The 27,267-nt window shown below is 52.9% G+C and overlaps 2 protein-coding genes across 3 annotated transcripts in view; both read left to right on the top strand.

Moving 5' to 3' along the window:
- Positions 1 to 287: 287 nt before the first annotated feature.
- LOC116494911 (protocadherin-10-like) lies at positions 288 to 4,640 on the top strand. Its single transcript, XM_032197046.1, has 4 exons — positions 288 to 2,765; positions 3,911 to 3,969; positions 4,059 to 4,147; positions 4,381 to 4,640. Exons 1-4 carry the CDS (start codon positions 288 to 290, stop codon positions 4,638 to 4,640), a joined length of 2,886 nt encoding a protein of 961 aa, XP_032052937.1.
- An 18,382-nt stretch (positions 4,641 to 23,022) lies between these two features.
- Positions 23,023 to 27,267, top strand: part of LOC116494859 (protocadherin alpha-2-like) — a 180,544-nt gene continuing 176,299 nt past the window's right edge. Inside the window, exon 1 of one of the 2 annotated variants that reach the window (XM_032196969.1) lies at positions 23,023 to 26,096. In XM_032196969.1, coding sequence (XP_032052860.1) covers positions 23,451 to 26,096 — 2,646 coding nt within the window. In that variant the 5' untranslated portion in view covers positions 23,023 to 23,450. The remainder of the gene's footprint in view (positions 26,097 to 27,267) is intronic. The other variant, XM_032196968.1, reaches the window with a different exon arrangement.

The following is a 27,267-nucleotide window of genomic DNA, read 5'->3' as shown; positions in this document are numbered from 1 at the left end:
TCCGGGCTCCTCTTAATACACCGCGGGGACCAGCGCTGCATCCGCGGGGTAACACCGGCTCCCGGGGCTCAGGGGGCAGCTCTCGGTCCGCCGCGGGCTCCCCCCGCCTTTAACGCGGCTCCGGGGCCGCGGCGGGCAAGGGGTTAAGCGACGGCCGCTGCTGGGGCCAGCACTGCGGTGCCGAAACCCCGGGGGCCCCCCCCCGCCGCCCCCAAAACTCCTTGGAAGTGCAAGGGGCTCGGAAGGACGAGCGCGGCGGGTGGGCGCCGAAGGGGGTCTGCGGGGCCATGGGGGCCGGGGCAGGCTGCGGGCGGGGGCAGCTCTTCCTCCCCTCCCTCCTCCTCCTCCTCTTCCTCCTGGCCGCTCCGCGCTCCGCGGGCGGGCAGCTGCGCTACGCCGTGCCCGAGGAGCTGGAGCACGGCGCCTTCGTGGCCAACCTCGGCGAGGACCTGGGGCTGGACGTGTCCACGCTGTCGGCGCGGCGGTTCCGCATCGTGGCCCGGGCCGGGGCCAGGCAGCACCTGGAGGTGAACCTGGAGAACGGGATCCTCTTCGTGAACGAGCGGATCGACCGGGAGGAGGTGTGCGAGGCGGGGGGCACCTGCCTGCTCCACCTGCAGCTGCTCGTCGAGAGCCCGCTGGAGCTGTACCGCGTGGAGGTGGAGGTGCTGGACATCAACGACCACGCGCCCACGTTCCCCTGGCAAGAGTACGTGCTGGAGGTGGCCGAGTCTGCCGTGCTCGGTGCCCGCTTCCCACTCGAGAGCGCCCAGGATCCTGACGTGGGTACCAACTCGGTGCACACCTACCAGCTCAGCCCCAACGGCTTCTTCTCACTCGAGGTGCAGACGCGCAGTGACTCCAGCAAGTTTGCAGAGCTGGTGCTGGAGCGCGCCCTGGACCGCGAGCAGCAACGCACACACCGGGTGCTGCTCACTGCTCTCGATGGCGGCATCCCCAGGCGCTCAGGCACAGCCCACATCCTCATCACAGTGCTGGACGCTAATGACAACGTGCCTGCCTTCGATCAGCCCTCATACAGAGTGAGCCTGCCTGAGGATGCCCCTGCCGGTACCCTGGTCATCCAGCTGAATGCCACTGACCTGGATGAGGGTCCTAACGGGGAGATCGAGTACTCCTTCAGTGGGCACGCACCACCCCGCGTCCGGGAGCTCTTCCGTGTGGAGCCCCGCAGTGGGCAGGTGCTGCTGAAAGGACCTCTGGACTATGAGCGGGCAAGCCTCCATGAGCTCTACGTGCAAGCCAAGGACCGCGGACCCTCGGCTGTGGCTGTGCACTGTCGGGTGCTTGTGCACCTCCTTGACGTGAATGACAACGCGCCAGAGGTGACCCTCACCTCTGTGTCCACGCCTGTGCAGGAGGATGCCCCAACAGGCACCGTCATCGCAGTCATCAGCGTTCTGGACCGGGACTCTGGGGACAATGGGCGCGTGAGCTGTGAGATCAGCCCCAACGTCCCTTTCGAGCTCCGCTCCTCCTTCCGCAACTACTACACCCTGGTGACCACAGAGGCGTTGGACCGGGAGGTAGTGCCTGAGTATAATGTAAGCATCACAGCGCGGGACATGGGCTCCCCTTCCCTGCTGACCCGCAGCACCCTCACCATCCCGGTGTCCGATGTGAATGACAACGCCCCACGCTTCCTCCAGCCCTCCTACAGCGTGTACGTGATGGAGAACAATGCACCAGGAGCCTCCATCTGCTCCGTCAGTGCCTTGGACCCCGACTGCCAACAGAACGCCTATCTGTCCTACTCCATCGCTGATGGGCACATCCATGGCATGCCAGTGGGCACCTATGTGTCCATCAACTCGGACAGCGGGCACATGTACGCCCTGCGCTCCCTGGATTATGAGCAAATCCGCAGCTTCCAGATCCAGGTGCAAGCGCAGGACGCAGGCTTCCCCCCGCTCAGTGCCAACGTCACTGTTCACATCTTCGTGCTGGACCAGAACGACAACGCTCCTGTCATTGTGTCCCCCATGCCACGCAACGGCTCTGTGGCTACTGAGCTGGTGCCGCGGTCAGCTGGGCCTGGCTACCTGGTGGGCACGGTGTCAGCAGTGGACGCGGATGCAGGGCTGAACTCCCGCCTCTCCTACCAGCTCCTCCAAGCCACCGACTTCACCCTCTTCAGCCTGGCGCCGGACACGGGCGAGCTGCGCACCCTCCGCTCCTTTCTGGAGCAGGACGCAGCCCGGCAGCGGCTGGTGGTGCAGGTGCGTGACGGGGGGCAGCCAGCACTCTCAGCCACCATGTCCCTCCTGCTCTCTGTGGTAGAGACCATGCCTCAGACTCTCTCTGACTTCAGCAACTTCAGCCTCCCCCCAGAGGACTCCTCCTCCTCCCCACTCACACTCTATCTCCTTGTCTCCCTGGGCTCCATCTCCTTCACCTTCCTCCTGGCCATCCTCATCCTCACAGCCATTCGGTGCCGTGGAGAGCAGCGCTCCTGGAGACGTGGCTGCCGCTGCTGTCCCAGGCCCAGGTCCTCCCCTGATAGCCTCAAGACATCCAACCTCACAGCACAGCCCACCGCAAACACAGCCGCCCACCTTGATGTCCCCGATGGTGGTCCCCCAGGCTACTGCTACAAGCTTTGCCTCGGTCCCGAGTCTGCCCAGAGCGACTTCATGTTCCTCAAACCCTGCAGCCTGCCCCGCAACAACGAGAAAGGCCCCGGGAACCTGCCGGCTGCTGGGAAGCAATCCTGTCCCGGCCAGCAATTCCATGTCTCCAAGCAGGTAAGGGGGGCACGCTGGGCTCACCGAACTCCTCTGGGACCCCTGGTCCCACCCCTGAGAGGTCTCATCCCTAAACCTGTGGGAGAAAACCAGCACTGATTTACCCAGAGGATAACTGGCACCTTTGATCAGTGCAGGAATCAGGATTAGGCTGTGGGAACCTTCCACTGAGCCTTCCCCCATGGGTGCAACCACCAGGGGAAGCTGGGCTGGGGTGAGAGGAAATCCCCTCCCACCACCTTTAGCGTGCATGAGAGGCAATGGAGCTGCACTGGTGCCTGGGGATGGGATGGTGGAAGTGGCATCTCCTTTGTGTCAGCAATTTGCCGTGGGACACCTCTCTGCTTCCCCCATGCCAGTGAGGGGGCCATAGTGTCCCAGGGCAGGACCAGGGGCCAGTCCCAGCCCCACTGGCACTGATCGTGTCCCCATTCTGGCACCCAAGCCCTGGGCCGTGCCACTGGGGAGGGAGTGGGCAGTTCGGGGAGAGATTTTGATGTCAACATTTGTTAGGTACTGAAATGAGGAATGTCTAATTTTCATGATGAGAGGCTCTTCCCAAAACACGATTACAAGGATGGAGTGATGAGGCATCTAATCCACTTATATCTGACTTAATAAAACAGCCCTTCCAAGGAGAGCACAGGACTCTGCCAACAGGCTCCCCCTGTGCTTTGCCTTGCACTGCTGGACTCACTTGTCTTAATGTGGTAACGGGACTTTCCCCTGGTTGTTTTCAGCCCCCCAGGACACTGGGTATGCAGACAATTTCTGAACCTCTCACCCTTTTGTGCCTGAGACCCAGGTTAAGCTGTCATCACACCTGCAGGAAAGGTTTTTAAAAGTAACAGAAATAGGAGAAGCCCTGCTCTCTTCTCAGAAGGACAGAACTTGGCAATTGAACTCCCACAGGTGGAGAGCAAGTGTCACCATCTGTGACAACCCCAGTGCCTCAGGAGGGCGGAGAAGCCTGGGAGCAAGCAGACTGGATCAGCTGTGACTCAGTTTCCCTGTCTATAAAATGGGAATGTGCTGCTGGCTTCCCCACAAAAAGAGGGCAGAGAAGAGACAGGGTCTTACCCCCCTGCTCACTGAAGATTAAGAGTTGTTCCCAGTAACGCATCTTCCCCCTCTGTGTTTTGCAGGTCAAGCAGCCCAACACGGACTGGCTGCCCCCCAGCATGCAGCGACCTGCTCTGAAGAGGTACCAAACCCAGCGGGTGTGGGTGGAAGGGGATGTGGGGACTGGGAGCTTCTCGCTGATGCAGCATTGAATTGGTCTCTTCCCTTTAGCTCCCAGAGCCTGGAGGACATGGGGGAAATCCGCAGAGCCCTGCAGAAGGAGCACGAGAGGCTGTGCACGTTGGTGACCCCTGTCTCCGGTTAGTGCTGGGGGTCTGGGGTGGGGAAGGCCAGACCCACTTGGTGTCCCTGGGCAGAGATGCAGTGGCCCACACACATCCCTGCTCCTAGCAGTGTGCCCAGGGATGCCCAGGCCCCTGGGAAGGAGGGAGGGTGGTGACACATGGCTGTAGGCTTGCACCCTGGGACAGACGTGTCCTGAGCAGTGGCTGTGCCCTCCCCCAAGCCAGTCTCACCCACCCCTTTCTTCCAGAGTTTCAGAAGGCCTCGGCAGGTGCCAACAGCATCTGGGCACCCCAGCACAGCCCCTTGTACCCGGGGCACATCCCGGCCCTGGATTATCAGCACAACGTCTACATCCCCGGCACCCCCACTCTGCTTTCCAGCAAAGACGGGCCCCTTTTCCCAGGCCGGGAGAACAGAAACAGCTTCTCCACCTTTGGCAAGAGGAAGAAGATGACAACTTACTGCGACATGCCCGACAGCGTGGTCATCAACAACGACCTGAAATAGTGACCAGTGCTGGGCCTGGATCACCTGCATTGTTTCAGCTGCTGGGTCCATCTGCAGCACACAGCTCCACGCGTGGACCACCTGGGAGTTTGCAGGGCTGCTGAGATGGTGGCTCACCAAGGTGTGGAGAACGGAGCAAGAGACTGGGAGAGGGTAGGGCAAGGGGAGCAGGTGTGTTTCTCCCATCTCCTTCTGCAGAGCTGCTGGCAGCAGGTGCTGCTGGGGGTCCGGACGACCAGATTTCAGCAAATCTGCCTTGAGTTTTCCCATTCCTATCCATCTCTGTAAATGTTGTCACTTTTTGTCTTGTCTGGCTGTGTGAATATATTGAGCTGCATGCCTGTATTTCTGCCCGAGGAGGCACGGACAATTTGCACAGACCAAGCCTGGTCCTGGCAAGCCTGGTGCTACGAACGAGGGCAGCAACCACTGCTCTGCCCTGAGACCCAGCGGGATGCATTGCATGTCCAGAGCACAAGTTGTTGTCTGGCTTCTCCAGAAAGTGAGTGCAAGACCCAGCCATTACAGGGGCTCCCCTTTAAGTCATGACCTGACACTAGCAGGGCTGGAGACCAGAAATCCAGGACACAGCCAAGCCTTGCTCTGAAAACAGCATGGGATGGCCAGAAGAGCTGTCAGTATAGGCAGCTGAGAGATGCACAAGGTGAGGCTTTGCTGGGTAACTCTCTAGCCCAAGGCAACCCCATGTGAAAGGCAGAGTTTCCAGACATTGGAGGGGCCCAGCACAGCAATGGGTCCTCTCCCCTCCTCCTGCCTTCACCTGCATCTCGTTTTTCTGAGCGCCTCGGACAACCGCCTTGGGGTCACACCTGCACAGGACACATGCCTCCCACTGCTCCCTGCTCCTCTTCAAGGTCTTCTACCAGGCTGCCAGGAGCCCTCAGGGGCCGGACTCCAGCCCCAGAACTGTCTCTCCCCCACCCTGCTCACCCCCCACCTGTCCACCCAGTCTGTCTGCCAGCGTTGCCAACCGCTCACCTGTCACCAACCCATCTGTGCAGAACATGACAGCTCTTTCTAGACCAAGTTTGTTTCACGGTGTCTGATTTGTACCAATAAATTGTATTTTAATAGCTCACCCTGGCTCCTGGCTGTCCCTGAGCCCCAGCTGCACCCCATGCAGGGGTCATGGCCGAGCTGTCGGAGCAGGGCTCTCAGCTCCAGCACACGTGTGTGTCCCTCGGGCCCCCTTCACTGCTGGAGTGGCTCATGAGAGCTCATTTCATTCACTTCACCCAGAGGCTGGGGGCTTGAGGTCTCCTCTCTGTATTCAGGAGCACTTTGGGGTCACGGCCAGGCATGGGCGGAGAGTCATTAAAGGTAACAGAGATGCCTAGAACTGCTGGGGATAGGGGCTGGATGTGGTAATGGCTTATTGTTATTATTGTGCATTGCTTTCTATGGCTCATTTGAGCTTTCCCCTAGATGCTTGCCACCCACCAGCTTGCCACAAGAGCAGCAGGAATGCAGGAGGAGATGTGTGTCTGGGGTAGGCAACGAATGGGAACAGGCAAGCCTGTATCTGCTGGGGGGCTCTTGGCGGGGTGGGGGAAGGAGCTCACCTTTGGATGAGGTCCTGAGAAGGTCACGCTGTGGCTGTCCTCCTCCTACCACCTGCTTGCTCAGTGTTGGGCTTGGGGAGGCTGCAGTGTGGCTTTTGGGATTAACCCAGAAAAGTCCTTGTCTGCAAGCAGGTAATGTGCTCTCTGGTGGCGGCGGGGGCGGGCAAGAACTTGTAAAGGGGCCCTTGGGAATCAGAGCGGCAGGAGGACCGGGCTTTGGACATGAAAGAGACAAGGCTGCTGCTGGTGGCTTCAGTCCCAGCTCACATCTGCCTGTCTGTGAGCAGACTGAAGATTCCCTGTCCCAGTTAGAAGGTAGAGTGAAGGATTTGATGCTGCCAAGTGGATTCTGCAATGGCCTCTGCAGTGTGTTAAGGATAAAAAAAGAACACAAAACAGCTACTGCCTGAGATCCTGTACTGCATTAGCCTGTTTCACTGCTTCAAAAGACAAGAAAATTATGCAAAGTGATACAATAAAATTAATAACAGCCTCAAGAAGTAATAAAAACATCAAATGGACTTGACTCCTTGAGGGAGCAGCAAGCATCTCCCTCTCCCAGATTAGCTCTGGTAATAACTTCCCTGCCATTTTCAGGTGGTGCTGGCTGGGTGTTAGGAGAGTACTGCAGCCCCTCTGCAACGCATGCAACCAATTTACTTGGTGTGTGAGCCCCACAGCACCCAGGATCTAAAAGAATGCATGGAGCCATTGAATTGGAGTCACAGGTGATGGTCCCCAAAGGGAGGTCTCAAAAGTTAGCACCTAAGCCATAGGCATTGGAAATGAACAGTTAGCACACCTGTCCTTGGGAATTCATAACCTTTGCCACCTCCCCAGGACTGTGTCACTCTCCAGAGCATTTCATTGGCATCTCTTTTACCCCTACCAAAGTTAAACCAACCATCAGGAAATCGCCTCCCTCCGCTCTCCATTGCTCTGGGACATCCTCACCCAGGAGATGTCACAGGTACACATACACACACACATCTGTGCCTCTTGCTGATCCCTGGGTCGCACCACAGCTCAGGGCAACTATCCTCCAAACAGTGTTTGGGGGTTAGCACACCCCTGGCCCAGGCCCCAGCACCCCTCTTCCCTAAGCATCTCTTGCTACTTTGTTGGAGGAAATCCTGCACTAACATTCTTCAATTTCAGTCTCTCTCCTGGATCAACATATCAATGAAAAGGACAATAAAAAGGGATTTGCTTTAGTGGAGGTAGCACTTAAACCTAACTACAACTGCACTGCTATGCCTTCCTCAGAGTGTATGCTTGGTCAGAATGGTCGCTCTAAAGCATCTTCCTCTGATGATCTTCCATAGGGACAGGTCGTCATTAAAAATGCAAGGTCTTTGCCCTGCAACCAGTTATTTTTACAACTTTTCCTGTGCTTACACTCCTGCACAGTTCATGAGCATTAGCTGATTTCTGCAGCCTGGTAATGCACTGGGCACGAGAGCTGCTTCAGAGACATGCTCAATGCTCTCTATATGCTCTACTCATACCTCCCAGCTCTCTCAGAGATCCAGAGGCAAATCTGGCTTTCAGGGGCCTGCCAACCAGCTTGAGCTTTGCTTCTACAACAGTGGGAAAGCTGCCATGTGGTGCAGTTGGCTGCAAAATGCTGCAGGCCATGTTAAGCAGGCACATCTTGCTTCTGGGCAACAGCACAAATTGGGCTTTCTTTGTGCTCTTGCTATTGCTGAGTAGACTCTCAGGTAGGAAAGATTACTTATTTCTTTGTAATGACTTAGAAGTGTATAGCAGAGAGATGAATCTAGAGGCAGAGAGAAAAGTGGTCAGAAAGGACATGGAGAGGCTGGTGCTCAGCTCTGCCTGGATCTGCAGTGCACGGAGTCGAGCCACAAAGAGTAAAGCCCCAGGAAGCCCTCATGGAGATCCAGCACTCAGCTGGGTCAGGTGGGGTAGAGCCAGGAGCGTGTGTGGTCTCAGCTCCCCAGAGGGATCCGTGTCAGCAGGACAGACCTACAGTCCCCGAGGACCAGGGGGGTGCACTGACCTTGGAGGGGTCTGGATCCAGCCGAAGTCCGTGGCACTCAGTGGTTAATTCCAGGCTCTGGTGATGCTATGCCTTCATTTTCTTTTCTTCTGTTCTGACCTGGAGAAGATGCAGAACGATCATTCTTTAATTTAGTCAAGAATGGGTCCAGGCCCTTCCTGATTTCTTTTCAAATTGCCTCAGTGTCTTAAATATCTCCCTGGACTCATCCTACAGAGCAGCCCGCTGCTCTTGGCTGCACACACACACACACACACCTCTTTTTGTTTGCAGAAATAAACATCCTCTAGCTTTTGTCATAATAATTTAGCCTCTGCCACTCTGAAAAATCATCTGCATGATTGTCATGTGTTGATTTTCTCTGCTCCTTTGCACCTTTTCTTTCTTTCTTTTTTTTTTTTTTTCTTTCCTTTTTTTCTTTTCTTCTTTTTTTACTGCTCTGAAAACATCAATTCCTGCCTCCTCCGCAGAGATCAGATGAAGAAACCGGCCTGGGCTAAGTGAGGCTTTTGCCTCCCCAGCTTCTGTATAATGTGTTTTCAATCTAAGTGGTGGAAATGTCACTGACTCTGTTTGCAGCGTTCACTCAAGTGGAATTAATGTTTCTTGTTAGTGATAATATGACTTAATCATCTTAATCATTTTGAGACAGAAGCAGACACCTTTGTGTATTGAATAACTTATGACACACTGGACCAAAAAGCACAAAAGAAGGCTTTGAAAATAAATTAAATATGACCTCTAGTACAGCCTGCACTTCAACTAATGATTCCTCTCCCATGCAATTCAATGATTTACAAATCTTACATTTGAATAAATGATAGATTTTTGCATGTTTTAAACAATAGCAGCAATTTTTATTTCAGCATTTGGAATTCAAAGTGTTTCTCCAATGCCAGGAAGCAGGGTAAACATGTTCATGTTAAACGGATTGAAAAATAAAACATTTGTGCAGTCAACCATCAGAAATACATCAAGAGGATCTGGAGGCAATTGTGATGAGATATTTATTTTAATTCATTGCTAGGAATACCTACAAAAACAGGTGAAAAAAATGCATTGGAAGAAATGAAGTGAGAGCAAAGATTCTCAGAAGGGTCTCTAAGGTCTTCACATCAAATCTGTTCATTCCAGTAATGTCTACAACAGAAATGTCATCAAATAGCTCCAGAAATGTCTTATCATACATTTTGCCTGCACAGAAAATAAATCCTATTTATACAAAGGAAAGAGAAGAAGAAAAAGCAACCGTCAATCAAGAAAAACATAATGAGTATTAGCAGGATTTCAGATAGGCCAAGATGTAGAGAGTCTGTAACTGAGGGCTGCATGTGAAATACGAGAGTGGGGTTTAAATAGCTATGTGAACCCAGAGAAAAGATGAGCTGTCTAAATTGGTTCTGTTCTGCTGCAATGAATCATTGGATGTCTGTATCCAAATTTTTCCCTAAAAAGCACTGGAGTTCACTGTGGTGCAAACAATAAAGCAGATATCTCTAGGGGGATTTGTTTCAACCCAAGTCTATCTGCAATTCAGAGGTCAGTTTAGACTCTAGCATCACAGAGACATTTAAATTTCTTTCTGCAAGTTTCAGGGGATGGAGGGGGGGGAGAGGGAGGGGACGAGGACAGTTGCCTGAACTGCTAATTGGGTTAGGTTGAGTTAATGGTGTTAACAAAGCAAACTTTGCCATGAACTTTGCCCCTCTTGCTCCTGCAGTGCTCAGTGCTGTAGCGCCCCAGCAGGTTCAGGAGTGTCCCAGTTTGCAGCCTTCCTTCACCACAAGGATGCTCTGCTCCCTCCTGTTAATGAGGTATTTCCAGACAGGTCACTTGTTGCAGTCGGGGCTGCACTATCGCTAGCCTGTCCCAGGCCACTGGTTTTGTTCTGTGCTCCCTGCACACCATTTCCACATCTTCTGCACTTCCCTGGAAGCCTGCGACTTACTCTGTGGGACTATCCCACCTTTTTCTAAGCCCACATCAATTTATAATTTCATGAGTCTCCTCTTAGTTCTCATGTCCATTATTTCTTGGTGTTTTAGCTAAAAGAAAAATTTTGTTTTGGTTTGTTTTCCAAAATTTCAAGGACCCTAGGATTTATTTCTTGTGTCAAAGAGACATTCTTGTTTTTCATCCAGCTTATTGCAGCTCTTGCTCCTCAGTTGTTCACTCTGTATTGACTAAATCTCCAAATTTCCCCTGAGTGCAGATGGAACAACTCTACCCAGCTCACTTGAATACATACACTTTCAGTGATCCAAACATGCAGAGTTTGATCTGGGGCTGAATCTCATCCCTAGGATCCCACTTGTCCCCAGTCTCTTCCTTAACTATCATTTATCAGAAGTGGAGATAAAGCCCTGTGTGTACAGCACCTGTCTGTCACCAACATTTTAGCAGAGACCAGAGGAACAGATCTCCTATTTGCTTTGAGTCTCCCCTAGAAAACCAAACTTCAGAAATGCAATCCTGGAATCAGTTGCTAAAGGTAAAGCTTTGTTTTTCTGGTGCCAGGTGATGCAATGTTATACTCAGTTTGCTTTCCTAAACCTGCTTTCTTCCCTTTAATTTCCCTCTGTAAAGCTCTCTGAGAGTTGCCCCAGTATCTACAGAGCTCTTTAGCCAGCCCTGAATCCTTTTCCCACGTTCCCCAGGAGCTCTCTTGGCTGGTTATGCCACATGGAATGAGCCTTTTGATGCCATCAGTGCCTGTCAGATGACATTCACCGTGACTGTCATGTTCCTTTGATGTCTGGACAGCCTTCAGCTTCATCCTCCCTTCACTGCTGGGTCCACACTCATCACTGCTTTCCTGCCTCTCCTTTCTTTTGGCTCAAGTTTTACAGCTACTGTTGTTTCCTAGTGAGGCTGGATCAAACCTAACTCTGCTTTGAGTAGGAGGCTGACCTAAAGGCTGCCAGACATCCCTTTCAGCTTCAGTAATCATGTGAATCCATGAAGACTCCTGCAACCTGCTAAATCCCTGGTGAAACTGTGCCACTCACATGTCACCCCCCTGCTGCACCCCACCACCAGCACCCAGTCAGGACAGACACATCCTATCTGCTATGCTTGTGTCTGATGACCATCTCCTGGGCAGCACGGTGCTGTCTGCACATCTCCCTGAGGTGGGGGTCAGCTCCTCGTATATATTCTGTGGTTTCACAACTTTCCTTCACCAGTTCAGTGACTTACACCCCAGAAGTGTCACTACTCATGATAGCTGCTGGTGACCAGAACAGAGGCCTGGGGAGGGAGGCTTTGCCTTGGCACGGTCTGATGACCCTGAGCCATGCCACAGGGAGCTCTGTGCTGGGCATCACTGCTGACCAGCAAGATGCTTCCAATCTTGCAAGGCAGGAGCCAGAAATTCACTTTTGCTCCTCTTACCTTGGAAACCAGTAAGGGCAAGTTAAAGGCTTTGTGTTAGCTATGCATTCTTTACAAAGATTAAAAATAAATTAAAATCTGGGATCAGAATTGTGGGGTGGGACAGTCTGGAAACATGATGTAGACCCTCATGTCTTCCTTCAAGGAAGGGGAAGCAGTGTCTGCTGCAGGAACGAGGAGGGAAGACCACTCTGAGAGCCACTTGTAAAAGGGTCGATTCTGCTGGCATGGAGAAGTTTCTTTGCAAAAAGACCTCCCTGCACAGATAGTAAATGGAAATGGAGTGAGAAATGAGCACAGCAAAACATCACTAAAGTTTGCTGCTGCCTGCAGGTGAAATTCAAGTTAAAAAGATTAAAGCAAACAAACAACAAACAGACAACCTCCTTTCCACGTAGATTACATTGCTGGAGAAGCTCTGAGCCCTGCAAGGCATAAGAGTTGCCTGCCTTAAGGTTCCTTCCCTGGGGACTCTGCCTGGGATAGCTCCATCCATTTATCCCTGACTCCTGGCATCTACATAACACACTCACAGAGAGAGTTATTAGTTTAATTTTCTTGTGAATTACAACAGGGGCACAGAGAATTAGAAAGGACTTTTTTTTTTTTTTTTTTTTTTTTTTTTTTATTATCATTACTTTTTGTTTTCCAGTTGAGAGATTGTAAATGAGGCTATTCATCCTGCTAGCATCAGTAGGGACCCAAACCCAAGCCTTTCTGGAGTAATTGGTTTCTGATGAGCAATCGCTTGTAAAACCAATAGCAAAAGCAGGAAGCAAAATATAAATTCTCCCTCTACATGCCGAGCTTTTCATTAGGTTTGTGTGTCTGGCCTCTTTCTGGGATTCGGTGGAAAAGCCAAAAAGTGGTAAACAAGGCAGCAGCCTAAGCCTGAGAAGGATCTTGTACGAGCAAAAAACTGGGAGAACAGCATTGTCCAGCGCCCCTGGGGACAGATAAAGCAGTCACAGAAACTCTCAAGCTACATCTTTCCAAGCCAGAGAGAACAGATCTCAGAAGCATGTTTCCACGTGGGGCAGACCTTGATGCAGTGCTGCCCAACAGAGAACAAAAGACTGAAGAAGGCAAAGAAAAATTAGAGACCAGGGACAGGTGTCTGAGCTGCACATGGAACCAAGGAGGGCTGTCTGGTGGAAATTTGCAGCCTTTGGTATCCTGCATATGCAAAATATAATGGACCTTGCTGTTTGGATTTGTTACAAGGGTTGAGACTGTGAGTCTGGCTTCAGTTATCTTTTTTTTTTTTTTTTCCTAGTTCCAACTGAGGAGGCTGCTAATCTGCCCTGGCTTTTGTTTCCCTGATGAATGCTATGGTGCTTAAAGCTTGATCTGTTTATTTATTTTGGTGGCAAATTACATATCAATCCAGAAGCAGCTTTCAGTGTTTTCTAGGTTGGGATTACGAGACTCTTGTTCATTGGCTTAACTGGATTGCTTGCTGCTTTATTATTCAGTAAAATCTGTTGGCACACATACAGCTGGTTGTTGCCTTAAAGATGAGTGGAGAATAGCAGGGCTGACAAAGACAGAACATTTTTAAACTCATGTACACAAAAAAATATTTCACATGCACCAAAAGAATGATGTAGGCATATTTTTAACAAAGCAAACAAATAAAACAAAACCCTCCAAACAAACACCTTTTTTCATGTTTCTGATGCTGAAAGCTGATCCCAAGGAAACCAACAACCAACAAGTAGTCAGATCACTGATTAGACCCAGACCTGGGCAGCCAGCTTAAAGCAAAGAGGAGTGGAGCAGGTGATGCCCAGCCATCTCTTCCCAACTCCATTCTGTGATTCTGTGATCACAACAGGTCAGCTTTTCACTTTTCTTCACCCTATAGTGATGGAGGTGTCATTGTGGCTGCAGCAAAAGCTCAGACAATACAGAGATTTCCATATTTCCATCTGATTTGCTTGCAACATGTATGCCAGTGCAACACTGTGGAGCAGTCAGATAAACCAGTCTCTGCTTATCCCATTTGCAGCCAAGCTCTACAGGAGTCCTGGATGTACCCAGTCCTAACCATGCCTTGCTATTTGTCTCACACCAGCAGGGCTCTGATGACTGCCCTGGTTTTTGATCTCCTTCCCTCAAACATCAGGCAACATTGTAATCTTGGTACTGTTTGAGCAAATGTTGTTCTGGGACAATACCCAGCATCAGTTACTCAAGCTTAACCACTGGGAGTTTGGGAATTACAAGACATAGAGAAGAGCAGAACATAGCTCAGAGCATAGTGTGACCCAGGAGAGCTGGAAGAGGACAAGCCATTCCCAGCAGCTTTTCAAATCACACAAGTCCCTGGAATTGCTGATCACCCAAGCCTTTTTGCCTGCCGTGCGGGCAGGGGCTGTACCAGATTTGTACCCTAGAGACCAAAGTGTGTGACGGGGGACTTGTGCCTTCCTGCCAAACTGCACAAGGGCAACACCAGGGCGTGACCCTGCACTGCTGGTACCTGTGTAGAAGTCTGCATGAACAGGAGAGTCTGCAGGCAAGGAAGCTTTTTCCCTACTCCAAACAGCTGGCCCATGAACCCTGCTTCCCTTTGCTTTCTCTCTTCCCCATACACTTCCACGTGCCCTTACTCCTGTCAGAGCCGAAGTTCCCAAATGACTCTTACATGTACATGCAGGCTGAGCTTCTGAGCACACTCCCATTTGGTTTTTACTGGGATGTGTCTGTCCTGAGGTGATGGCTGATCCTTTCACTCTCAAGGTGATTATATGTGATGGTTTTACTCAGGTGGGCATAGAGATGAGGATGACAGTTGAGAGAAGTAACAGGCAAAACATGGACTGGATGTTTTTTGTGAATGCAGCATTTGTGAAGAATTCAAGAAAGTAGTAATTATGAGGAATATGTTCCATACTAGTGTGGTGAAGGGACAAGGGGTGGAGTGTGTGTAAATTGTCCACTTTGTCGGTGTTGTGATGACATTATGTTTATTTTGGTGTGGGGAATTCTTTTTCTTTTTGATGTAATTGAACTTCGTGAAAACTGTGATGATTGTGACGAAAGAGTATATTGTGATTATTCTTAAATATGCTTATCACAGAGGCGAGGGGTGGAATGAAATGGGATTACATGGCAAAGTTTTTGGAACTGGGGGACCATAGGGGTGGCTTCTGTGAGAAGAATCAAGAAGCTACTCCATGTTAGATAAGGGCCCTGCTGATGGCCAGCACCAAGCCAGTAAGTGATGCTGTTTGCTCCTCTGTGGGAAAGGAAAGGAAAGGAAAGGAAAGGAAAGGAAAGGAAAGGAAAGGAAAGGAAAGGAAAGGAAAGGAAAGGAAAGGAAAGGAAAGGAAAGGAAAGGAAAGGAAAGGAAAGGAAAGAGGAAAGGAAAGAGGAAAGGAAAGGAAAGGAAAGGAAAGGAAAGGAAAGGAAAGGAAAGGAAAGGAAAGGAAAGGAAAGGAAAGGAAAGGAAAGGAAAGGAAAGGAAAGGAAAGGAAAGGAAAGGAAAGGAAAGGAAAGGAAAGGAAAGGAAAGGAAAGGAAAGGAAAGGAAAGGAAAGGAAAGGAAAGGAAAGGAAAGGAAAGGAAAGGAAAGGAAAGGAAAGGAAAGGAAAGGGCTGCTGGGAAGCAACAGCTGGGAGAGAGAGACAATCTGGGAGTGAGAACAAGCCCTGAAGGCACCAAGGTCAGCAAAGAATCAGGAGGAGAGGTGCTCCAGGTGCCAGAACAGAAGTCCCCTGTGGCCTGTGGTGAGGACCCTGGTGAAGCAGGCTGCCCCTCTGCAGCCCATGGAGTACCACAGTGGAGCAGGTGGACCTGTACTGAAGGAGGCTGTAGCCTGTGGAGGACCCCCACCGGAGCAGGCCCCAGGCTGGATCTGTCGCCTGTGGAGAGGAGCCCACACAGGAGTCGGTGACCTGGCAGGAGCTGCTGCCTGTGGGGGACGCAGGTTGGAGCAGAGTGCTCCTGATGGAAGGACCCCATGGTATGGACCCATATGGGAGCAGTTCTTGAAGAGCTGCTGCCTGTGTGAAGCCCACACAGGATCAGTTTGGGAAGGACGGCATCCCGTGGGAGGGATCCCACGTGGAGCAGGGACAGAGAGGGACTGAGAAGGAGCAGCAGAGACCAAGTGCTATAGACTGATCACAACCCCCATTCCCCTGTTCCCTTGTGCCACTCGGAGTGGATGGAGGGAAGGTGTTTTGGGTTTCTTTCCTTTGTTTCTCACTTCTCCAGCTTGTTTGTAATAGGCAATAAATTTTATTATCTCCCTACTCTGAGTCTGTTTTGCCCATCATGATAATTGTTGAGTGATCTCCCTGTCCTTATCTCAGCCCTTGAGCCCCTTGCATTGTATTTTCTCCCCCTTTCCCTTTGAGGAGGGGGAGTGAGAGAATGGTTGTGGTGGAGCTCAGCTGCCCACCCAAGTAAACCCACTACATTATAATTAAAAAAAAAAAAAAAAGCAGAAAGCGAATCCTTCACACTTTGGTTTTGTTTTGTTTTTTCTTGTTTGTTTGTTTGCTTTGTTACTAGGTTCTACTTTGTAAGTTTCATTATTTTGGCTATGTCTCATATTTCCCTCTTTCCAAATTCAGCAATGAAGAGGTCAAGATTGAAAAATTCACGTAATAAGGGATCATATCATTATGCATTCCTTTTAAATGCATGTTATTTAAAAATATTTACTCACTGGTGACAATTTCTCAAAGGCTTGAAGTGGTGCATGATAGAAAAACTTCTTTTATGAAGTCAGACAACATTTTTGTTGCTGTTGTTGGTTTTGCTCTTTTTGTGCTTTATGTTGTGACCTGGTCTAGGAAACTCAGTGGGGACATAGGTATTTGGGAAGTCAGTGAGAGGAAAAAGGAGATGGTGCTCATGGCTTGCAGAGCTTCTGCACAGAAAAGGAGAGTGGAAGAAAAAAAATAGTTGTGGTGAGAGATTTGTCTAAATGAACAGTCTATGAGAATTCCTGAACTGGGGGAATATTTGCAGTTGATGTTACAGAAAGATGGCAGAAAGATGGAGAAAATGTGAGGGAAACTGAATAAAATACCCAGTGGGAACCCTTTACCAGTGTTGAAATTTCCCTCCACTCCCTTTTGGGTGGACTTTTGGGGGGATGTGTGGTACTAGGGGAACCTATAGGTAGGAACTGAAGTTTCAGGGTGCAAGGCCTCTACAGCTTCCTCCTGAAACTGCGGGGGGTTCTTCCACACCATCTTAACACAACACCCCCAGCTTTTGCACCCCAATTTTCCTTTCTACAGCAAGCCCAGCTGGCATTATCTTGTCCAGTTGTTCTTTATTGCCGTAGAGCAAGGAGGAAAGAGGTGGTTTTTTTTGTTTTGTTTTGTTTTGTTTTGTTTCCCCCTGTAATTGCTTAATTCTCTCACTGCACTTAGAAAGGTTGAAATAAAGAAAATGCATCCCTGCACAAAGTATTTTGGGCATAGGGAGCACGGTGAAGGCAAGGAAGTGGAATTATACTGCAAATGTCAGGAGCTATGAAAAATGTAACAGACTTTAATATTCTTCTGCTGTTACTGCTGAGAGTGTCTCTTACCTGCATTCACAGTAAGTGAAATGCCTTTTATTGAGCCCAGCTGCCACTGAGCAGAAAAAATTTCTATGCTTCCTATATTTATTTTAAAGCTACACTGTGGCATGCACTCTGATAATAAATGTTTTTTCTCTACAAACTCTCACTTAGCCTTCAACTTTAAGATTAGTTTATGCCTTTAAGATTAACCCCTGCACCATGCTCCACTGAACTTCAGCCCCAAATGCCCGGCTACTTATACCTTAGAATGGATTTCTGCATTCCAAATTGTAACCACCTGTGATACCTAATGCTAACTGGTGCTGTGCCAGCAACTTGGATGCTGCTCTGAAGATGTAAAACATTAACCACGCATTTCTCTGTAGCTCACTTCCCCACGGGATTACTTTTCAAGGTAAGTGGTTTGTATAAGATCCCTCAGAGACCTGCATTTAGTTTATTCAGTAGTATAAACAACCTGCTGCTTTTGTGTTTCTCTCTGCAGACCAAAGAAAAACCCATTTTACACATTAAAATTGAAAGTAGCATTGCTGAAAGGGCCGTGATGGCTCAGAGCATCTTGTCTAGCTCTGGGAGGGGTCTCACGAGGTGCAAGCAGCCTCTCAACCCGCATCCCCCTCCTGTCTTGAGACCTTCTGCCTGGCGGAGATGGGGTCAGCAGCCTCCATTTCTGCCTGTCTCACTGCCCCTGCCCAAGGCAGGGGCACGGGGGCTGTATTGTTTTTCTTGATGGGCTGCTTAATTTCCCCTTGATAAAGCCATCCCCATGGCTTGGAAAACAGCTCCGGGAGGGTGGATCCTGTCTCCCTGCAACCCAATTAGCGAAACCCTGGGGAGTAACGGGCACGAACCCCAGCCCCCGTCGTTTTACCGGGAGTCGCTCCCTGCCGGCCACCGGCGAGGCGGGGAACCAACGGGCCGGTGCTGGTGCGGCACAGACAGCAGCGGTGGGAGATAAACGAGCAGCTCCCCCGCGCCGGGATTTGAGCAATCAGGAAATATAATCCGGGCTGGAAAGTGCCCGAGCATCTGCTGGGTTATTAATAAATTGTATGCAATCTGTCCGCGGTGAACCCGGGGCGGAGGGAACCATCTGCTCCCGAGCTGTAGCGCTGATGGGATCTGGGGAATGAAGTCGCCGGGGTCGGCCGGCCGCGCTGCGGGGCTCCCTCCCGCACCTTGCCGCTGCCGCCGGGGGCAGCGGAGCTGGCGGGGCCGCAGGTCCCCAAGCGGGGACGTGGCGGAGGGCGCGGGCTGAGCACCCCGGGGTGCCTGCTCCGCGCACCGCTTTCCTTGGGCCACGGCTAATTGCCCCCCTAGATGTTATTCTCCACGTTTTATTCTGCGCCAGCAGCCGAGGTCCAGCCTGCTGCCGGGTCCCCGTGCCCGTTTGCACCGGGGTACGTGGGGACTCGTGAGGTGCTGCTACAAACGTCGCCATGTGGTTTGCAGAAGGCTGGGGCGCGGAGAGGTTATTGCATGAGCTGTCTCCACAGATTGAGGAGCCAAAATGATAATGGCTGAAGGATGTCTCGGCATCGCCGCGGTCGTCCTGAGGAGGTGGGCTCTGACACGGGAGGGGGGGGGGGGGGGCTTCCCCTGGAGCAAGAACCCGGGGCTGCACAGCGCATCCCTAAAATATTGGCACGTGACAAACACTGGCTTCCATTACAGCACTCGGTGCAGCGCTATCCTAAACAAAGGCGAGCTGTGGACAAAGCCTCCAGCGACAAGAGAGATGCAGATAAAGTGCTGCTGCTGCTGGCCATGCGAAGCCAAACCCTTGCCGGACTCCAGCTCTCGGATCAAGGCACGGCCGCCGCCAGCCTCCGGCGCCTGCCCGGCGCCACTCCGTGCTCACGGTGTCGCTGTCGCCCGCTAGAAGCCGCCGAGGCGCTGCCGGGATATTTCCTGTGCTGGAGGAAGAGCGAAGAGGAAGAAAAAAGCAGATTTTCTTCTGCTCCCCTGCAAACGCTGCGGATCCCCGTTTGGGGGGAAGCCTACCCCGCCGAGGAGGAAGGGCTCAGAAGAGGCGGATTTTCCCCCAGCTCTCCGGCCGGGACCATTGCTCGGTGCCGGGGCGCAGCAGGGCGACAGCGGAAGGCTTTTGCCTGGCCCTGCGACACGTCCTGTCACCGCGCGAGTGACAGGCTGAGCGCCGGCAGCAACCACCCGGCGGCCGGGCACAAAGCAATGGACATCGCCGGCAGCTTCCCTAAAAACGCGGGGAGAGGAAGGCTCTGGATCTGCCAAGGTCCTGAAGACAGAGGCGGAAAGGGGCGGATTTGTCGCCCGTTCCCCGCTCTGGGATCCTGGTTGCCGAAGGCGAAGCACGGAGCAAACCCCGCAGTGCCTCCGGCCCCCGAGCGACCGCTCAGCGCCCGCCGTGCCCCCAGACCGCCGGATGGTTCCTTTCCCCGTGCTTAGGGCACTTCTGGATTTAAACGTTTTCGGTCTCGGGAAGGCTTTGAAACCCGATCTTCGCTTTTCTGCTCGAGCATCCAGGCTGTGTCAAAGAGGCGTGAGGGACCCGCTCCGCGGGATGCGGCTGTGAGAGCTTTCTTCAGTGCTACTTGACTGCTCCACACCGTTTTCCAGACCGAACCACGAGGCTAATTAGCTCATGTTTGGAATCCTAATATTTTATACAGATCAACATCACTTCCAACCGACACAGACCCTCACCAGTTGACATACTCACGGAAATCAAAAATTTCTTTGTTTACTGGCCCTTCAGGAGGCAACAGGCTCTTCGTCCCGGATCCCCGTCGATGGGGACAGTCACCCTGTGCCGGCTGGTCCGGAGCTGCTGCTCGGCCCTTTCCGTCTCGGTGATGGAAAAAGTCCTGGGTCACAGCACCGACTGCCGGAGCTGCGGCTTTTCTCCCTCCTCCAATTCTTCATCTCTTGCCTCAGAGCGTAATTAAAGTCACGCTTTGAGTTCAGTGGTGGCCGCCATAGGGCTCTCCAAATCTCCCTGGAAAAGTCTGTCCGTCTCCACTGACTAAAGGACAGGCAGAGGCGAACCTCCCAGCCAGTCTGAGCTGCTCCAAATCCCTGCCGTTGGGCTGTACTTGCTCTTCTAAAAATCCAGCGCTCACTCCGTGATCTCTGATGATGGATAAACTGAGCTCGGGAGGCCGAGACTCCTGGTTATTTCACACCCCTTTAGCGAGGCAGTCACCCCTTCTGTCTAATGCAGGAGGCTCGGAGAGCAACGCCCAAGCCCTCAGTCAGCCGTCGGGTCCTCAGGGCGAGCAACACTCCTCCCCTGATGCTCAGTCCGTGGCACAGCGCACATTCTGAGACTCAGCAGAGTCGGAAGAGGAAAACTAAGCCGTTAGACAATAGAAACTCCACCAGCTCGAGTGCTTTTTTTGCATAATCTTCTCAGTTTCTCCCTATGAACTTGGTGGCTTCACATTACAGATACAGGTGTTGTAAAAGGCAAATTAGTTGTGCATCTGTGTTTACAATGCAATGCAATGCTTGAGGATTTGCCTTACCCTCTGCAGAAGCTGGATTTAATCAGAAAGTGAGAATCCCACGTGGGCTGGATTTGAGTAAGCACGAATCTCTTCCAACTTGTAGGTTATCTTGGATAGTTTGTTTCTTTGCTTCCAGAAACATCTTTATCCCTAGCAAAGCTCAGATCTCTGCAATCGTGGGACCATTTATTGGAGCTGCTTGGTGGATATAGAAATTATATAGAAATGATGCAGACGACTACTCATAACACAGGAGGAAGGACACCGTGTCCTCTGTTCTTGGTAGTAATGCATGTTTTCTCTTTAGCAATTGTCTTACCGATTAAAACATGCTACTACGTTTTTTAAAGCAGTCTTTTAGACCTTAGCACAGCTCTAAGATACTTGAAAGTAAACCAGTGCTGTTTTTGCCAACAACGGTATTATATACTCATCCCTATGAATATGGCAGGAAACTATTTGTCCAGAGGCTATCTACTTATTCCAGGTAAGTGGATGAATTTGGCAAGCGGGTAAGCAAGAAAAAATACATATATCCCGCTTAAACACATCTCGTCCTGGATTCACGTGGAATGATCTCGATGGCTTTGTTGATAGACAATCTGTCCCAGCATCTCTTTCTATGCACGAGTCAAGATGCTGATCTCCACCTAAACCCTTACTTCCTTTTACTACACGAAACTGAAACAAACAAACCAAAGACCAACTCTACATTTAGATCTTATTTTCCAGGAATTTCAGCAGTCGGGAACATGTCTCTGGATTAATTTTGCAAAATCGTGCCTTGTACATTCTTACTCGTGGAATTCCTCTGTTTGATAACAGAGTAACCATCTGCCTTCGCCTGGAAAAGTCAACAAAACACATTTACACTGAACGGGATAGATTTTGTTTCCGTCTGCGGTAGTAACAGAGTGAGCCGCAGAAAATACCTAAACTTGAAGAATGGAAAAAAAGGAAAAAACGTGCTGTGTTACATTCTGGGTGTGGCAGAAACGTGTCCATGGGTTTAGGGAGTCGCAGTCCCGGCTGCGGTAGTGTCTGCCAGAGGTCACGATTACCGTTCTCCCTGGGCTGCTCCGCTGGGGAGCAGCGCCAGAGGGAAAGACCACGCTTCTTCTTCGGGGGCTGAAAATCCACTGTGCTCCATGTGGAAGGATTTGGGATAGGAAACGTGGTGTCTCTGAGTGATTTCCTCGGGGCGATGAGTCTGTCGTGGGCAGGGATTAAAAAAAAAACAACAAACAAACAAAAAAAAAACACACACACAAAACAAAATAAAACAAAACAAAAACAGTAAAGGTGCTAAGACGCAGGAGGAAGAAGCATTCATCTTTTGCGTTTTGAGTTTCAACCGAATAAAGGCAAGACGGCATAAACCAAATACAGCGGGCATCAAGGACTAGATACGGATCTGGACTCGAGACATGATTGCTGTTCCTAGAAAGCCTGACTACCTTCAGCGGTGGATTTCCGCATGCGTCTGCGAGAAGCCGGAGAGCAGAGAGGTCAGCAGGCACAGCCGTGGTCAGTGCTCCTGAACCAAGTTCTGTGTGCGGGATCTGCAGGGATAAGGCGGCGACTTGCCCCCGGCTTTAGCGCGGCTGCTGCCGGTGCGCGAGGCAGGTGACGGCGGATGCAAAGGTGGGCAGAGAAGAGCTATGTAGGCAGGTGGTGGGCTTTGCCCTGGAGCTTCAGAGGGTGGTCGAGAATCCTCTCAGTGCAGCGCACCGGGCTTTGCCGGGGACTGGGAGTGGGTACCGAGGGGTGACACTGAGCCGCCAGCGGCAGCATCCCGCCCCGCCGGCGTGCCTGCAGAAGACGGCGAGCACGAACGGCGAAGATACCCTTAAAAGCAGAAAAATTCAGCCCTGTCTCGTCTGAAGGAAGGATCTCGCCGGTAACACGACTATTCCGCTTTCTCCCAAGGGACTGCAGCATCCACGCGTAATGTGCTTGTCTCCTCTCCCTTCTGCTCTCCTATGGCCCCCACTCCGAGAGGTTTAGAACTAGCGCTTGTGAGAGTTTGCTCTCACCTCGTGTCTCCTTTCCTTTGAGCGTTTCACAGCAAGGTTACTACGACCCTGCACTGTCAGCAGAGCGGGCAGGAAACGGGGAATCTCCCCCGGGAAGGAGCTGTCGCAGAACCTCACAGTTCCCACTGAAGGAAGCCGTGGAGAGGACCCAGCGACCGCGAGTGGAAGAAGGGGATCTGCTTCCCTGTTTCGACTTCACCCCCTGCTCACAGTCCTTGTAAGAGTTACTCGATCAGTCTGAGAATCCGCTTCCGGGTGTTTTGTCTACAAGAGAGGTTTAGATTTATTTGGTTGTAAAGTATGAATAGAACGGCATTAAATAGAGCATGTTTTCAGAAACACTTCATTTAGACCTCAAGGTTTCTAACAGGAACACCGATCACGGTGATTTTGGGAGCTGTCAAATACATTCAGCACATTTCAGGGCATGATAGTGTCACTTGGAAGAGAACTGTGAATGATTAGTTAGCGTCACATTGTAAAGAAAACTATATGCACTTCTTCTGAACTAGTACAGTGAAAAGCGTTGCAGGTGAGTACTCGGCAACAACCTCAAACAGAAGTGCGTGGAATGGAAAATGGCAAAACCGGAGCTAATTAAGGGCGATATGCAGAGCACGGTAAGAGGCAATACCTACAGACTGCCACATGATGCCGCTCTGACATAATAAACGCATGATGAAAAAGGGGAGGATGAGTGGAACACCTTCCGGTACCCGTGAGAAATAACGCAGATGACAGAAAGAGCTGCAAGGAAGAGGACGCGCAGCCATTGCAAGAAGATCCTGATACCGAGTGCAGCCAGAAACTATAAATATACACATCAGTACCTACATGGTGGAGAGAAGAGGAAATTGGTGACAGCAATGGGCGTTTGCAGACCAGCACGGCTGAGGTGGGGGCCTGTGGTGCGGGTGCTGGTACTGCAGGCGGCCTGGGCGCTGGGCGGCGGGCAGGTGCGCTACTCGGTGCCGGAGGAAGCCAAGGGCGGCACGGTGGTGGGGCGGCTGGCGCAGGACCTGGGCCTGGAGGCGGGCGAGGCGGAGGCGCGGCGGCTGCGGCTGGTGGCGCAGGGCCGGCGGGCGAGCGTGGAGGTGAGCGGGGCGAGCGGGGCGCTGGTGGTGAGCTCGCGGCTGGACCGGGAGGAGCTGTGCGGGAAGAGCGCGCCCTGCGCCCTGCGCCTGGAGGTGCTGCTGGAGCGGCCGCTGCGCGTCTTCCACGTGGAGGTGGAGGTCACCGACATCAACGACAATGCCCCGATCTTCCCCGCCTCTCTGGTAAACCTCAGTTTACCGGAAAACTCGCCTCCCGATTCCCGCTTCCCGCTGGAGGGCGCGTCGGATGCGGACATCGGAGCCAACGCGCAGCTCTCCTATACCCTCAGCCCCAGCGAGCACTTCGCTTTGGACGTGAAATCTTCAGATGAAAATATGAAGTCGCTGTTCCTGGTGCTGACGAAAGGTCTGGACCGCGAGTCGTTGGCTGAGCACCGTCTGGTGCTGACGGCGATTGACGGGGGCAGGCCGGCACTGACAGGCACGGTGGTGCTGTTGGTGTCGGTGCTGGATGCGAACGACAACGCGCCCCAGTTCAACCAGTCGGTGTATAGAGTGCGGCTGCCAGAGAACGCGACAGAGGGAACGTTGGTGGCTCAAGTGGGAGCCACCGACCCGGACGAGGGAATTAATCACGACTTTTCTTTCAGCATCGTGAGTTTAGTTCCTGCTACCAAGAGAGATGTCTTCAGCATTGATGCACAAACGGGGGAGATCCGTCTGCGAGGACCTTTGGACTTTGAAGAAGTGCGCTTTTATGAATTACAAATCGCGGCGAGAGACAAGGGCGTTCCGCCTTTATCAGGGCACTGCAGCGTGATGCTAGAGGTGCTGGACGTGAACGACAACGCGCCCGAGGTGTGGGTGACGTCGCTGTCGGTGCCGGTGCCCGAGGACGCGTCGGTGGGGACGGTGGTGGCGCTGCTGAGCGTGTCGGACCGGGACTCGGGGGCGAACGGGCGGGTGCGCTGCGCGGTGTGGCCGCCGGCGCCGTTCGGGCTGGTGGCGACGTTCGCGGGCTCGTACTCGCTGGTGCTGCGGGAGGCGCTGGACCGGGAGCGGGTGTCGGAGTACGAGGTGGAGGTGCGGGCGGAGGACGGCGGGGCGCCGCCGCTGCGCGCCAGCCGCGGGCTGCGGGTGCCGGTGTCGGACGTGAACGACAACGCGCCGGCGTTCGCGCAGGCCGTGTACACGGTGCTGGCGCGGGAGAACAACGCGGCGGGCGCGGAGCTGGCGCGGCTGTGGGCGCGGGACCCGGACGAGGCGGGCAACGGGCGCGTGAGCTACTCGGTGGCGGAGGGCGGCGCGGGCGCGGGCGCGGGGTCGGGCGCGGGGTCGGGGTCGGGGTGGCGTCCGGCGTCGAGCTACGTGTCGGTGGACGCGGAGAGCGGGCGGCTGTGGGCGCTGCGGCCCCTGGACTACGAGGAGCTGCAGGTGCTGCAGTTCGAGGTGCGTGCGGTGGACGCGGGCGAGCCGCCGCTGTGCGGCAACGCCACGGTGCAGCTGTTCGTGGTGGACGAGAACGACAACGCGCCGGCGCTGCTCCCGCCTGCCGGCGGCGGGCCGGGGCCCTGGGCTGCGGGCGAGGCGTCGGCGTCGGCGTCGGCGCCGGGGTCGCTGTGGGCGTGGGCGGCGTGGGGGGCGCCGGCGGGGCAGGTGGTGGCGAAGATCCGCGCGGTGGACGCGGACTCGGGCTACAACGCGTGGCTGCGCTACGAGCTGTGGGAGCCGCGGGGCAAGGGCCCGTTCCGCGTGGGGCTGTACAGCGGCGAGGTGAGCACGGCGCGGGCGCTGGAGGAGGCGGACGGCCCGCGGCAGAGGCTGCTGATCGTGGTGCGGGACCACGGGGAGCCGTCGCGCTCGGCCACGGCCACGCTGAGCGTGTCGCTGGTGGAGGGCGCCGAGGCGGCGCTGTCGGCGGCGGCGGCGGCGGCGGGGGCGGGGGCGTCGTCGTCGGGGGCGGGGCTGCGGCCGGCGGCGGGCGCGGAGGGCGGCGCGGCGGCGGCGGCGGCGGCGGCGGCGACGAACGTGTGGCTGGTGGTGGCCATCTGCGCGGTGTCGAGCCTGTTCCTGCTGGCGGTGGTGCTGTACGGGGCGTCGCGCTGGGCGCCGCGGGCGGCCGTGCTGGCGGGGCCCGGGCCGGCGACGCTGGTGTGCGCCAGCGAGGTGGGCAGCTGGTCGTACTCGCAGCGCCAGAGCCGGAGCCTGTGCGTGGCGGACGGCGCGGGCAAGAGCGACCTGATGGTTTTCAGCCCCAACTGCCCGCCGCCGCCGGGCCCCGCGCCGAAGGAGACGCCGCAGGAGCCGTCCGGACTCCTGGACACGGTTAGTGCCACTCGCCCTCCTCTCGACCCTTAATCGTGCCCTCTTCGTCGCTGTCTTCCTCTCCCTCTTCATTGCCCGTGTCCTTGCTCTTTAATCTTGCCCTGTTCCTGGCACTCTCCTTCCTAATAGCCCATTCCCACCCCGTCTCCTTTTCTCCCCCTCATAGTTGGGGCAGCCTGGTGCAGCCCCCGAGTCCACTGCTGCTCTCTGGTCATCACCTTCTTGAATTGCAAGTGCCGACAGCACTATGGCCTGAGTGTGAGTCTGCTACTGGGACTGGACCCTTCCTCTCGTGTAGCTGGAGTACCTGAATACTTGCTGATGAATGTTTTCCTAGTGTTTTTGGTCAAGATGTGGTTGTGGAAGGGTTAGGTACATGATGCTGGAAAGTCAATCTATCTGATGCTGATAACACCGTGATGTTGGTGTCTTGCTCCTTCTCACCCATGGTTCGAAATGGGATGTTGGCCAGCTGAACACTATTGGTGCCTTTTAGACGAGCTCTAATTGTGGCCATATATCCTGCTCCTTTTATTGGATCGTTGTCTTTAATTCACTGATGGTGTTAATTACCCTTTTACATCTCTTATTTTGTGACTGAAAGAGCCCCTTAATTCCTGATTTGGAAGATATCACTGAGCTTAGCTGTTCAGCATTATTTTTTTTCTCAGAAAAAATGAACGTGAAACTTCATTACAGCTGTTATGACACGGTCTCTGCAAATGTTGTTAGTTACCAGTGTGTAAAAATTTCAGTGAGATTGCTGAAGGAGCTGAAGACATGGAGAGGTTTCTGCCTGTCAGATTTCAACAGGCAATATTCACTTCCTTTGGGGCTACGGAGGTCAGACCGTGCTGATATCTGATGTGGTTTCATGCCCCAAAGTCTTTCTTCCTCTTGCCTGATTCTCCTGTGAAGGCAGCATGATGCAAGGTGACAGTTGGGACTTGAGGGTTTTCTTTGCACAATGTGTAAGATTCTCCCCTTTGGTTCTCATGTTGGACTTACCATGAAAGGCAAAAAGGCAGTTTATGCTTTCCCTGCTCCCTCTAATCCTATTGTGTACAGCTAGCACTTGAAAGCTTTCTGATGAATGCATTGTGTGCAGGTTGTTGTGGAAGGGTAACGCGTCAAATCTTCTTGGTCTGTGTGGTTCCAGCAGGTGGTCTTA

The sequence above is a fragment of the Aythya fuligula genome, chromosome 14 (assembly GCF_009819795.1).
Source record: "Aythya fuligula isolate bAytFul2 chromosome 14, bAytFul2.pri, whole genome shotgun sequence".
Lineage (NCBI taxonomy): Eukaryota > Metazoa > Chordata > Aves > Anseriformes > Anatidae > Aythya > Aythya fuligula.
Note: the sequence above shows the minus strand (reverse complement) of the source record. Positions and strands in the feature narration are given on the sequence as shown.